Source organism: Lissotriton vulgaris, chromosome 2_1 (genome assembly GCF_964263255.1).
Source record: "Lissotriton vulgaris chromosome 2_1, aLisVul1.2, whole genome shotgun sequence".
NCBI lineage: Eukaryota > Metazoa > Chordata > Amphibia > Caudata > Salamandridae > Lissotriton > Lissotriton vulgaris.
Window position 1 is genome coordinate 353,363,442 of NC_141687.1, and position 15,137 is coordinate 353,378,578.

Genomic DNA, 15,137 nt, shown 5'->3' on the forward strand with positions numbered 1-15,137 from the left:
GAGCCGAAAAGACTGTTTTGAGCCGAAACCCTGCCTGACGTTTTCTGAGCGTCTCACATGCTGCTGGTTCGGCTCCAATCACTTCAATTCCGACCATTTTGGTTTCCAAAAATATTTTGGTGCTACAATCTTCAGCATCAACATCAATGTTGCCACTTGAACGTTTCTTTCAGCTTATGCAGGAACGGCTTGATCCGAAACAGAATAAACTGATATACAGCCTCAAACTGGCCGTATTTTAGCTTAAGCTCTGCCCAAACCATCTAAATGTCAACTTTCTTTTTTAGAGGCTAAAGATGTCCCAGTGCCAATTAAAAAGAAGAAAAAGGACATTGTAACCAGTTCTCATCTTCCTCCTCTTCCTGTCCCACCACCTCAACAAACTCCTCCACCCTCTTCACCACCACCATGTTCCCCGCTTCATTGAGAGTCAAGGAATAATACACCACAAGAGTCTCCACGGTTATGGGGTAGGAGATGACTCTTATCCAAAGACAGACCCCTGGGATAATTATGACATTGTATCCCCACCCTCCCCCCCTGATGATGCTTCCACATATCAGGCCCTAATTGCTAGAGCAGTAACATACCACTAGGTTCCATTTCACAAAAGCCCTAAGGAGAATGATTTCTTTTTTGAAAGTTATGCTAGTAGTTCTAGATCATGCCAATATCTCCCCATGTTAAAAGGCTTGTTGAGTCACTCTTATGAGATCTTCAAAGACCCAGTAAGAGCACATATCATAACACCCAGAATAGAGAAAAAATATAAACTGGCTCCATCAAACCATATTTACATTAGAAACCTGTTTCCTCCAGACTTACTAGTAGTTTCTAATGCCCGTAAAATAAGCGAATTCGCAAACCTCAGCAGATTTCCCTCCACCTGAAAAAGAGTATAAAATCATTGACTCTTCAGGGAAACTGGTACCAACACAGTCCTCCAATCACTGGTGGATTGCCAACACACTGGCTTTGTTGGCACGCTATGATCGGGCACTTTGGGAAGAGATGGAGGAACCCCTCCAACATCTCCTTGAGGAATATTAAAAAAAGCAGGCCTGAAATTGTTGTCAGTGTGGGCAAGTTAATTTCTAATAACGATCAGGTGTGCCCTAGTTTCAGCAGACACGGCAGCAAGAGACATCAATACCAGTGTGCTGTTGAGGAGACATGCTTGGCTTTGTATATCTGGGTTTAAGCCAGAGGTACAACAAACAATACTCAATGTCCCATTTAACAAGGAGCAACTCTTTGTCTCCAAGTGGAGCAAGCATTCGAGAAAATGAAATAGGACGCTGAAGTAGCTAAATCTACAGGGGCTCATCAAACCTGTGCTTCACATGGTTTCTTTTGCCAGCCCTTTTTCAAACACAGCTCTAAAACGACACCATCTGATGCGTCTACCTCCTCATACAGGAAGTGACGTCAAACATCCCCCCTCATGAGGGCACTATAGAGGCACATTTAGAGGTAAAATTCCCAAGGTTATGGTATAGGTGACTCAACACGATCTGCACTCTCTCCCTCCAAACTGTGACTCGCTTCTCATCCCTCCTGAAAATGTAACACCTGTCAGGGGCAGACTACAGTTTTTTTTTCCTTTCCACACTTGGCAAAATATAACCTCAAACCAGTGGGTGTTGGACATTGTCGAACATGGTAATTGTCTGGAGCTCATAAACACTCCTCCAAACATTCCACCTCGCTGACTCAATCTCTCCATAGAATATCATACTCTGCTCAAACAGGAAGAGCAGGCTCTATACTAAAAGGAGCCATGCAGCCTGTCCCTCTTCAACAGCAAGGATTAGGAGTGTACTCCCTATACTTTCTAATCCCCCAAAAAAGATAAATCACTAAGACCCAGCTTTGATCTCAGGCCTTTAAATCATTACATTATCTCAGATAATTTTCATGTGGTCATTCTTCCAGATGTGATCCCACTACTTCAACAAGGCGACTTTGTCAGTACTAGATTGAAATGACTCCTGATTTCACATTCCAATACATCCAACTCATCGAAAATACTCAATTTGTTGTTGCTGTAAAGCATTAACAATTCAAAGTACTACCATTTGGAGTCACTTCAGCACCAAAGGTGTTAACCAAGTGTCTAGCAATAGTAGCCGCGCATCTACACAGACAAAACATTCATGTGTTCCCATATTTGGGCGACTGGCTCATCTTCGCCAATCCACTCCACCTCCAATGTGTCAATAACACACTCCAATTACTCTCCATCAGCTGGGATTTAAAGTCAACATACAAAAATCACCCCTTCAACCATTACAAATTCAAACGTATTTGGGAGCAATACTCCATGTACACTTGGGTTTAACATACCAAATCCAACCAAGATTCTAAATATTACAATTTAAACCCAATCAACAAGTAACAGTCAAAACAGTTATGCCTCTATTGGGCTTGATGGCATCTTGCATCACAATAGTACCACATACTTGACTACATATTTACCCACTACAAGAATGTCTGGCGCTCCAGTGGTCCCAGTCACCGTGTCATTTACAAGATCTAGTGTTGGTAGACAGCAGCACTAGTGGTGAAACACACGAAAGCTGTCAAAAGGGTGGTCGTTTCTAGACTCTTTTACAGCAGATGTTTCCCCTTCAGGATGGGGCGCTCACCCACAGATAGGGTCTCTGGGATGCCAATCACCAGAGTCTCCACATCAGCTACGTCGAGCTTCAAGCTGTTCATCTAGCATTGAAAGCGTTTCTAACTTACCTAGTAAGCAAAGTTGTCTTTTTTCCGGACAATATGACAATTATGTTATATTTACAAAAACAGGTGGGAGACACACTCTCTACAGTTATCACACCTATCTCAGACAATTTGGCGTTGGATAATACATCACACTATCCATCTGCTAGACACACACATCCCAGGGTTGGACAACCGGTTTGCCGACCTCCTCAGTTGTGCGTGGCAACAAGTCCATGAGTGGGACCCCCACTGTCAAGTCCTCCTCCCTTATTTCCTCAAATGGAGCTTTCCACAAATAGAACTTTTTGCAATCGTAAACAAGGCAAAATGCCCATCTTTGTCTCCAGGTGCCCACACCCACTATCCAAGGCAATACTCAGTGGATGAACTGGTCAGGGATATTTATTTGCCTACCCTTTTTTTTCTCACCCACTTCTTCCGTTCGTGGTTCGCAGACTCAAGCAAACGCCCCTCACTCTCATCGCTCCCATTTTCACTTGTCAACCATGGTTCACGACACTTCTCGAACTTTCAGTAGGCCCCCACAAGAATCTTCTCAAAACACAGACCTTCTCACTCTGAATCATGGAGAAATTAGACTCCCAAATCCAAAGGAGCTCAATCTTGCGATTTGGCTCATGGGATCGTAGGATTTGGATATCTTAATCTCCCACATGAATTCTGACTTTTCCTAAAGAAGCTAGCAAGGCTACAACTAGAGCTTGTTATGCAGCGTAGTGGAAACAATTTGTCTTAGACAGTTGGAGTAAACAAATCAGTCCATTTGATGCAACTATACAAAACATTGTTTGCTATCATCATTTACAAACATCAGGCCTACCATATGTTTACATTTAGCAGCAGTGGCTGCCTATTTACAGAAGAGACAACCTCCTTCTTTGTTCGAAGTACCAGCTATTAAAGCATTCATGGAAGCCCTTAAAAGAGTAATTAAACATAGAGTTGCACCTGTGTGGAATTTTAACATTGTACTTATCAAATTTATTGGTCCACCCTTTGAACAATTACATAAGTGTTCTCTCATTTTTATCTTGGAAATTTGCTTTTTTTTTAAATAGGCATTACCTCACTTAGATGTGTCAGTGAGCTCCAGTCTTTAACATTGGAAGAACTTTTCTTTCAAATTCAAGTCAAGTCAAGAGATTTATATAGCGCGCTACATACCCATAGGGTCTCAAGGCGCTTGAGGAAGGGTGGGGAATTACTTGTCGAATATCCAAGTTTTGAGTTGCTTTCTGAATGCTAGGTGGTTCTGAGTAAGGCGAAGGTGAGTGGGAAGTGAGTTCCAGGTTTTAGCTGCCAGGTAGGAGAAGGATCTACCTACCATGGTGGTTTTGTTGATGCGAGGTACAGTGGCCAGGGCTTGGTTGGAGGATCGTAGCTGACGGGAGGATCGTAGCTGACGGGTGGGGGTGTAGAAGGACAGTCGTGTGTTGAGGCATTCGGGTCCAAGTTCGTAGAGTGCTTTGTGTGCGTGGGTGAGGAGGCGGAACGTTATCCTCTTATTTACGGGGAGCCAGTGGAGGTTTTTCAGGTGACCAGAGATGTGTTCTTTACGCGGGATGTCTAGTATGAGCCTGGCTGAGGCGTTCTGGATGCGTTGGAGTTTTTTCTGGAGTTTAGCGGTGGTACCGGCGTATAGGGTGTTTCCGTAGTCCAGGCGGCTCGTGACCAGTGCGTGGGTGACCGTTTTTCTAGTTTCGGTGGGGATCCAGCGAAATGTTTTTTTGAGCATGCGAAGAATGTTGAAGCAAGAAGATGAAACGGCGTTGACTTGTTTGGTCATCGAGAGTGAGGAGTCCAGGATGACGCCCAGGTTCCGTGCGTGGTCCGTCGGGATGGGTGCTTTTCCGAGGGCCTCTGGCCACCAAGAGTCATCCCAGGCGGAGGGGATGAGGACTTCTGTTTTGTCTGAATTCAGTTTCAGACGGCTGTGCTTCATCCACTCGGCTACTTCTTTCATTCCTTCGTGTAAGTTGGTTTTGGCGGTGTTAGGGTCTTTGGTGAGTGAGAGGATCAGTTGAGTGTCGTCAGCGTAGGAGATGATGTTGAGATTGTGTTGGCGAGCGATGGCCGCAAGGGGGCTCATGTATACGTTGAAGAGGGTGAGGCTGAGTGACGATCCTTGTGGCACGCCGCAGATGACTTCAGAGGCCTCTGACTTTAATGGTGGGAGGCGGACTCTCTGGGTTCTTCCGGTGATGAACGAGGTGATCCATTCCAATGCTTTTCCTTGGATTCCGACGTTTCTGAGGCGCTGTAGAAGGGTGCTATGACAGACTGTGTCGAAGGCAGCGGAGAGGTCGAGGAGGATGAGGGCGACTGTGTCTCCATTGTCCAGTAAAGTTCGAATGTCGTCTGTTGCTGCGATGAGTGCGGTCTCAGTGCTGTGTTTGGCTCGGAAGCCGGACTGTGAGGGGTCGAGGGATTTGTTGGTTTCGAGAAAGGTGGCGAACTGGATATTGACAGCTTTCTCGATGACTTTGGCCGGGAATGGAAGAAGCGAGATGGGGCGGTCGTTTTTGAGTTCGGTGGGGTCAGCTGTGGGTTTTTTCAGAAGGGCGCCGAGTTCTGCGTGTTTCCAGCTTTCCGGGAAGGTGGCGGAGTTGAGGGAGCAGTTGATGACATCTCGGAGGTGTGGTGCTATGATGGAGTCTGCTTTGTTGAAGATATGGTGAGGGCATGGGTCAGTTGGGGATCCTGAGTGGATGGAGTTCATCAGGCGGATGGTGTCCTCGGTGGAGATTGGGTTCCAGTCGTTAAGAATGTTCAAGGGGGGTGAAGGTCCTGCGGAAGGAGAGAGAGTGGTTCTTAAAACCAACACAAAATTTCTTCCAAGACTGATTTCATCTTTCCAGTTTAGTCAGTTGTTACCTGTTTTCTTCCCACAACCAGATTCAGTTGCAGAGAGGGTGCTTCATACAATAGATGTCAAAAGGGCTCTAATGTACTATCAGACAGAACTAAAGAATTTAGAAGAACTAAACAACTGTTTGTAGCGTTTTTCACCCCCTCACAAAGGAAAGTCAACATCCAAGTCAGGCATTTCTAGAAGAATAATTAAATGCATTCAAATATTTTTTGCCAAAGTTAAAAGAACTTTGCCTACACCCCTCAAGCACATTCTAGCCACAAAATAGGGACTTCCATGGCTTTCCTGAGCAATATCCCAATTGCTCACATTTGTTGGGCAGGTACATGGACTACAACATCCACTTTCACCTAATATTGTGTGGATGTATTAGCTCACCAACATGTCAAACAACTGTAACACCCACAAGTTAGCCACCACTTTTGGAGTTGGACTGCTTTACAGTCTCTCCAAAGCATGTGTATCTACAGCTACACATGCCTCAAACAAAATGTTCCTTATCCTGTAAGCATATGTACGTGGCGTGTACTGCTGTAGATTCAAATACTCGCACCCTCCTCACCAGACACTTGTGGCCCTTGCAATTTCTTTACTGTATTTTATGTGCATGGACATCTCATTGCTGATACTTACTATCACTCCATTCTCCCCCACCTGCGAGAGAACAATCTAACAATGGAGTTAATGCCCATGCACATTACTAAGAGAAGCAGTTCATTTTCTCGTGACTGTAAAGACTTCCTAGAAGAAAACAAGTTGTACACATCCAGACCCATCACTAAATGGTGGAAGTAAGCAAAACATGTGAATCTACAGAACTACAGGTCATGAACAGATGCTTACAGGGTTAGTAACATATTCTATTTACTTCAGTACAAATTGCAGTATAAAACACTTAGTACTCTGAGCACTCTATTTTCACGTTGCACCCACTGAGCAAAGAACAGTCTTGAGTGGAGTCTATGCCCATGCGTATTGGAATGCTAAGGGAGGTGTCACACAACATCCTGTGGCTCAAAGCTTCTTTGAAGAAAAATAACTTGTGATGTCCGAGCACAACACTAGATGGTAGGAGTATGCAAATCATGTGTATCTACAACACCACATATGCTTAAAGGGTAAGTAACATTTTCCTTCTGCTTTTACTGCTGCATCCTCAAGTTCTGATGATCAGTAGGGACTGAGCTCATGTCATTCTGATAGGCCCAGACTCGGCTCAGAGGGTCTGGTTCTCTGAACTGCCGACTCTGCATCAGTCCTCTTGTTATGCATGCCACTTCCGGAGGACCTGCTGTCCTAACCAAACAAAGTTCTTCATCTAAACCGTCACCTCCATGCACGGGAGATTGTGCGGACCTTCGGTTTTGATGTTTGCATTAAAGCTTATGGTCTGCTTACAATCCAGCTGTTAGGGATCCTCACATACAACTATATCAAAAGGATTAAGATTGAGCTGACGATATAAGCCAATAATGAGCTATATTCACTATCAACAAGTTAAAAAAGTAAATATTGTAAACTCAAAAAGGTTCTTTTCAGTCTCTACGCATCTTGTTGCTTTGTAATGTCATCTTGTTGTACTTGAAGCAATTAAAATGTTGGCCAGTCAGCGTTTTTCGCCCATTAGACAATAAGACATCTTTATGGTGATTTGTTCAAGAGGAACCTGAAAGTAAAGTCATCAATTCTCGCTCATAAAACCTTATTCTATCAAGTTTGTCAACTTTATGTAGTACCACATAAAAAATAGAATCATCTATCTGGTCACTAACAGATACTGTCATAAAGTATTCCACCCTGTAGTGTGCCAAAGGCGGTTAGAGAAGTTCTGACTGCCCTTGGAACCTCTTTTTAAAATTCAAATCTATCTGCATTTCTCACAGAACCCTTCACATTAGCGGTCCTGTACATCTCACATTCATGATCAATTAACACAAACCAGTTATACACTAGGGGTTTTGAAGCATAATGCTTGTAAAAGTTTCACGTTTCTCTAATGAGATGGATTGGAAGTTGGAGATTTTGTTTATTGGTTCCAAGGTTCTAGATCTCCACTTCTGCAGCACACTTTAAGATGCTTTCTCAGATTTTCAAAAATTCCAACCCTTACCTGTTCAAATAACTCCATCTGATTAGTTAAATGTATGACCTTTGCTTCCCATCTGTCACCTTTCACTTACATTACCCCTGCACTCTCCCTCACTCTAAAAACTTTCAAGTGGCTGTTTACAGTTATACAGGAGTTACAAAATAACCAATTAATACAACAGTGTTGAAACTGTGTTACTTTTTTCTTTGCTAAATTTGTATCCATTGTTTCTTAGGTTCCTGAGGCAATAAAATCCCAGTACCGTTCTCCACCTCAGTTACTTGCCCCTGCTGCAATCCGTGATGGGGAACTAGTCTGTAATGGGCACATAGATGAATCGCAAAAGCACCTTTTCAACTCTGAGCACTTAAGCAACCAAACAGAGCAACAGGAGGTAAGTGTCATAAAATTAAACCATGCAATCTGCCACTGTAGATACATATGGTCCACTATTGAGATGGCGGATAATAAGGGAGCGATGCCTATTTACAATCAAGAGACACTTCAGATAGTAGCTTTTATCCACATTAGATTTCTGGTGTCTAGGCAGAATGGATTTCAGTTGATTATCACTCCGTGGATCACTGGTGGGAAATGCTGTGTGGCATTAATTTTCTTTGTGGTTGAAGTAGACAGTCATCACGTAATACTGAGCATGAGAGTTTACCCCATCATATTCTTACGGAATCTATTTTTATATGTTTATAGGGCTGCTCTTATTTAATGAGTGGTTTGGTCTTTGTAGTTTCTTTGAATGAATTCATGGGTTATGAGTAAGGCAGAAGTTTAACCTGGACTGTAACGGAGGCACTCGCTGGGCTACGAAAATGTCATTGCAAGGCGGCTTCCTATCCTAAGTTCTCTCATGCTAAAATATTGTGGTCTTAGATTGTTGGAATCACTTGCGGATAAATAGTTGATGTATTTGAGGGAGAGCCAACATAGAGATAGCTTTCTTAAGTGATGGATAAATCATGCCATCAGTCTAGAGATGGAAAGCAAAGAAGTGCTTTGATCATTGAAGATTTGTATGTTGTACAGCGTTGGTTCGCATTGGTTAAGTGGGATGAATGCGATGTGACCAATCCAAAGAGGCATCTTAGAAGTGCACACTCTGTGGGTGCCTGTGCCAAAAGGCTTCAACATTTATTTTGTTCCATCAGATTCATGACTGCGTTTCCCAGCTGAAAGTGTTGGTGATTTTGCGGCAGCTGCGTTTGCTAAGGCTAATTCTAATGGATGCAAATTCCACAAATATCTCATGAACCTTTCCGAGGCTTCATTTTGACAACCTTAACCTTTCCTGTAAATATTTTAAGTAACTAAAGCTTAGTTGAATTTGCCCTCCAATGTGATTTTCTCTGAAAATTAGGCTGTGAAGTGTCATTTTCTCGATCGTCTATGCGTTGCCTATTCTGCTCCTCGCTAGTGCTTGAATCTGGATTGGATTTGCCATTTGAAGACAGGGCTACCTGTTTTGAAGCCTTCATGTCTGCCAAAAGAATCGATGACCTTTAGGGTTGATCGATTGAGGAGAGACTTATTTCATCTTTCACAAGAACAAGGTCCTCCGTCAAAAGATCCCTTCTTGTATTCCAAATTTAGTGATGGTGTTCGATTTAAATCATGAAATTGTCTTAATGTCAGCCTTAACATTGAAAAGGTGAGATGCCTTAAGAGCTCGAACATGTCGCCTAGAAAGGACAAAACCTTTACACTTTCCAAGCATCTGTTTGTCACTTGGAATTTAATCCTCCATGCATTAAAGTCACTAATGGCAATATTATTTTGTTGTTGGTCTTAAAACTCTAAATCTTACATCAGAAATGTTTAGTGTCCTCCTACAACAGCATTCTCTTTACACCACAGCAATGCAGCAAAGGTGACTAGCTCTCCAACATTGCAACCGAGGGCTCCTTTGTCTTACTGTTTGCAGCAAATGTATTTCTGTTGCTGTTCGGGTCTATAGATTGCTCCTTTCGTTTCTTATCTAATCTTATTTCTTATGGCTAATGAGTCCTACAAGCTGACCAAACAATCATTCGTCAGTTTCTTTTAAAGTCTCACAGAAGTGATATCTTTCAAACCTATAAAGTTTCGTAGGGGATGAACACGTGTTTGGTTTAAGATTCCACAGCTACACCTCCCATTTAGTAATGCTGTTAAGATTCATCCGTTTTCCATGATGGGTTTTCTTAAGTGTCTGCTGCCCCTGAAGGGTTTGTAGTGGTACGCAATTTAGTTTTACTTGATTTGATTTTGAGGTGATGAAATTGAAGTCTAATAAAATGAATAGCTATTGGAGTGTAATGGTTTGCAGGATATGTGAGCTTGTAGAGTGGTAGTAGGAAATGCTGATCCTCCCCACCAGAAAACCAGTCTTTTGATGCTTATTCTTCAACAAATCTTATCTAGCAGCACCTCCATGCACCTGTTTTGTCGATAGAAAGTCAGCAAGTTGGCAAATTAATAAAGTTAATAGAAGATCATTTTATTCTTTCACTTCCCATTCTGACCTTTCTCCTAGGTAACCTTTATCAAAAGACCCTCTAAAAATGAGATCAGAAAATGTTTCAGCAGTCTTATTAATATGTCCTGACTCATCATGTGGAACTATTTGACTTCATAATGTCCTACCACTTGAACTTAATATTAATCACTGAAACTTGGCCGAATGTGATGTCAGGCCTAGATCTTGCGGTTTCAATCCCAGATTGTATAATATTATCCACTTTGACTGAAAGGACATCAAAGAGGGAAAAGTTACAGTAAATTTTAATTACCCTTTTATTCCTACTACCTTCTCTACCTCTCTCGAAGAAGGAATAGAAGTCAAGCAGCTCCTTTGCTCCACCTTGTTGAAGCAAAAATGTTCCTTCTTAATTTACCATTTACACGTTCTAGGCTGCAGATCGCCGAATTTTATTTTTGCTATCCTATTCTCAAAGCAATACTCTCTTCCTCCACCTTGACTGTTCTGGGCAGGTCTATTAAAAAAAGGGGGGCTAATTAGCTTAAGCAAAGGGCAATGACATCACATGACCTCACAGGAAGTGTTGTCACCAACTTATCAGATCATTCTATTTAAAGTGAATAGTCTCTATTATTTTTTGCAATGGTCACCTTCTTTGACAATTACCCAAGGATCATAAAGGCAAATCTTGCAATCTCACAAGTGACTGAAAAATTTGAAGCCTTGCAAAAATGGTACGACTGGTGCTCATAAATTCAAAACCTTGTGGAAGACGCTGGCAAGTATTTGCCCGATTTGAGGGGAATATTTTAGGTGGTAGGCTGCGCAAAATAACACAGACTCACATAGCAACAGTTGTATATGTAAAGCTCGAACATCTAAAAAAAAAAACTAAAGAATTCTCATAACCCCTGAGTTTCATATTCATAACTCTGGGCCTGCAGACAGTAGACCTCTCTGTGGTGCTGTATCTGCAAGGGGCTGCTGTCAGCAGCACAGCTCCAGCAACAGTGCAACAGTGCAGGAGGGCAGACAGCACTTCCCCCAAACAGGCGCAAGCCTTCTCTTAACCTTTTTAATGCAGGAGCACCTATGATGCTCAAGTTATATTTGTTCTTTAAAGGAGCTACCGATGTACTCTTGCAGTGGTTTTCTTGACTATGTATTAGGACCTTGAGCTACTTCTCTTGCTGCACACCCTGTTATACACCTAATTTTGGTGGCTGGGAAGCTTACACTGCTAGCTGCCATGCAGTCTCTATAATGTGAGTTCATGAAACATTTCTTTAAAAAGAAAAAATTCTTGACTTCAGAAATTGAAAACAGGGTGTGCACAAATACACAGTATATTCACTCTTCTTTCACTTCTTTCCAGCATCTCGCCGACCTTTGCCTGCACTAATAATAAGGCAGAAGTGCCAGTAATGCATTCAGCATGCCCCTAAAATATCAAAGAATGCTTGTTTTAAGCGTATCCTTTTTCATACTTTTTTATGTGTAAGACCCTTGGGAAGATAAGTACTACCTAAATGTGCGGGTTGCATGCCCAGTGTGTATTCTAAAATTGCCCTGAACGGCAGGATTATTGGAGTAAGACAGTGCAGTTAATACATGATGATGAGAACCGAGCATATATACACCCATAACCGATTTGCTGGGAATAAACCCGCACCTCAAGAGGAAAAAAGTAACATAGATTCATTGCTCAGACAATGGTACTATGACCGAAACCCTTGTACCAAGTGGCACCAGGGTTTAAATAATGGAAGGGAGGCGTGGTGAAATGTGAAAGCATGAAAAACTATTCTTGATGCTTTCAGGGACCCAGTGGAACTCCGAGACGACCCACCCTATCGAGTGCCCTAGGTGACACATTACCTTCTCCCCTGCATGCTAATTAACCACTTCTTACTACAATGTTCTCACTGCTGATTGTAAAGTATGTATTCTGTAGTGCCTATCAAATAAGGATGCTGACGTACTAGAACTAGAGATTGATGCGTAAGCTCAGCATAGTAATTGCCACCTGTTTCTTGTTGACGTTAGGTTGGTTTACTTTTTAGTTTGTAGTAAACTATATTCGTATAAATGATACCTCTAAAACTCTATTGATGTTTTTGAGACATCAGTTATCAGCTGATAAAAGGTATGACATTCTAGAACATTTAAACATTTAATATATGACCCTGCTTATTATTGAAGACGTCTAACTGTTTTGCTGGATTTGAACACCTTTCCAATGGACATGGTGAATTGTAATCAAATATGCATGCAAGATGGTACGAAACTAAAAATATATATAAAAAAGTAAGTATTGCCAGTCGTGGGGCTAACTTAATCAGAATCCCTGATGATCTCTGTCCAGTCTCCTTACTTCAGTCAGGTGGGTCAGCACTGGCACCAACTCTCGTCAACATAGTGAATATGTCTCTATGTTTTGAATGTTGTTGCAAAACTGGAGTTGTCACTCTGGTCTTCAAAAAGTAAAACTGGATGAACCGTGGCAGAGGATTACAAGCCTGTCAGATTATTGACTGCGAATGGGAAATTAACAGTGTAGTGTAGTAGAACAACTATTTTGGTGTTTGAAAGATACTGTTTGGATCCATGGCAGTTTGGATTTTGCCGAGGAACAGAAACGGCTTTGGCATTAGCTCAACTGCCGTTATCCTTATACATCTTTTGCCGGCATATGCCACTGTACCATGATATATTTATAACTTGCCTGAAGGACATGGGTATCTCGGGACAGTGGGTGAATTTTTGACTACTATGCTTTACTTCTAATACAATCCTATGCGTAGGATCCTCTTTCTGCAACACTGTTTAATGCTTGTCTTCCCAATTGGGCCAAACTAGTTGCATTTTACAGATGTATAGCAGTTGCCTATGGTGATAGGAAACTAATTATTTTGCCCAGATCATCAGGCTCCGAAATCCTCTGCCACTCTGGTCATTTGTGTTGTACTTTCCTGGATATAACAAAACATCCTTAGATTAGGTGCAAAGAAAACAGAAGTCCTGCTGCTAGGAATTGCAAAGCCTGCTAGCAAAGGTGCCTGTGACTTGGGTCCCTGGGGATGCTCCATCTCCAACAGATAGTCCAATTACACGGAGATATTCTGGATAACGATTCCTGCCTGAAGATGCAGGTAAACCATTTCTTCTGCCTGCTTCCCCCTATGATTATTTCTGATGAATACTTTCATTCCAACGGCAGATTCCTAATCTTTTGAACACCCCTCAACCCCCATGCACCACTTTCATCTTCCATCCTCCATTCAAGTGCCTGACTATATCCAGAAACCTTTCCAACAATTGCTCATAGGTAGCACCATAGGACTCTTTGGGCTTTGTCCTGCCTCTTGAAGTGACAATGCAGAGCTGTAGGTAGGTGCTTTTCATAGACCCAGAGCTCTGCTCCCAAACTCTGTTTGTTCTTTATTGCCTTCTAAAACCGTTCTTTCAGTGACAGTGTGCTAGGAATGTTTCCTCAAAGACTACAGGTCTCAAGATGTGCCTTAACTGCAGGAAGCAGATGTTAGTCACAGATTTGCATAACGTTTGTCCTTTAGGTCTTGGATCCAAAAATAATTGAGTCATGCGAAAAATGCTCCTTGATGTATCCGAAGGCTGTTATAGAGCGGAGGGCAAAGCTGGTAGTCTCTGTGTCAAGAAATGCGTCCTGTTCAAAGTCGTGGTCCAGTTCCGACTCAAAGTCCTGGTCTCTGCTCTTGGGTAAGTCGAAGACCAATCGCTACCCAAACACAAGAAGTCCAGGCATGACTTCCTTCTGCTCAAGTGAGAAATCACACAGTCAGCAATTGAAATTCTCAACTTCAAACCATCTGTGCAGTTCTGACCCCATTCCACGACTAAAGTCATTCACCTCTAATATCCCGGGTCTTCCAAGACTCAACAGCAGGTAGCAGACTTCAAGGATAATTCTTTAGACGATTCTGGATCCCCCAGAGAACCTTTGGGGCCAGCTGTAGTTGAATTTCTGTTGTTGGCACCTTCTCCAACACCAACTGACCCTTGAGGCCTTTACCCAGACTAATGCTGGTGCAGGGCTATGCCTTCCCTCCCTTACCAAAATCCAGACTATTTCCTATTGAACTGGCTCTGTTTCTGAATCATATGCCAGTCTCTGCTCCAGAGCAGAGTTCAGTTAGAGATCAATCAGTGTATCAATACGAGAATATTAAGGCACAGCCAGTGGATTTAGAAGGCTCCCCTTCAGTGCCTATCACCCTGCACCAATGCTCTTAATCCCTTGATGCTATTTGGCTAAGATGCCAAAGAGGACCTGCAAAATGTTCCACATGACAAGTGATGATACAGCGGGGGTAGACTAGACTATTTGCTGTCCCTCAGTATGCTGATGGTGTACTGTATTTAGACCTCCAAAATGCGAGTGCTCTTGATACCTCACCAGAGATGGGATTTGACTCCTTATTCGGGTTCCTACACAGGAATGCTCCTCCTTTGCGGTAGTAATAGGGCAGCAGCTGTGTTGCACTTGTAGTTTCCACCTGTGGAAACTATGGTTAATCTGCTTACAGACATTTTGTAACCTGGCCCTTCGACTTCAGAGCCTTTGCTACTTTCCAATAAGTCATAACAGACACTTGAACTGCAGCATGGGTGAAGCCTTACTTGGAACCACGAGTAAGGTGCCCCTTCTTTAGACACATAGTCTTGCCTCCTGGTGACCCAGACTTCTTGACTTACTACCCAACACTGGAAAGTCTCTTAGTGCAGGCTTCTGCCAGCAAAGTTAATCCAACTGCCTTCCCTACTGCTCTTCCTGATAGAGAATCAAAGCTTATTGATAAACCTGACAAGGTTTTCTCCGTTGCTATCTTAGCATTGCAATCTTTGAATGCGGTCTGCCTGTTGGGATATCACACAATCTTTGATATGGTGAGCTAGGCCTTGCCTACCTTCCTTGA

General features: G+C 42.6%; 1 protein-coding gene across 2 annotated transcripts in view; it reads left to right on the forward strand.

The window, feature by feature from the left end:
* Positions 1–15,137, forward strand: part of PHF12 (PHD finger protein 12) — a 375,664-nt gene that overhangs the window by 254,814 nt on the left and 105,713 nt on the right. For both annotated transcript variants that reach the window (XM_086955134.1, XM_086955135.1), the window contains exon 8: positions 7,945–8,103. In XM_086955134.1, the coding sequence (XP_086811260.1) occupies positions 7,945–8,103 (159 nt within the window). The remainder of the gene's footprint in view (positions 1–7,944; positions 8,104–15,137) is intronic.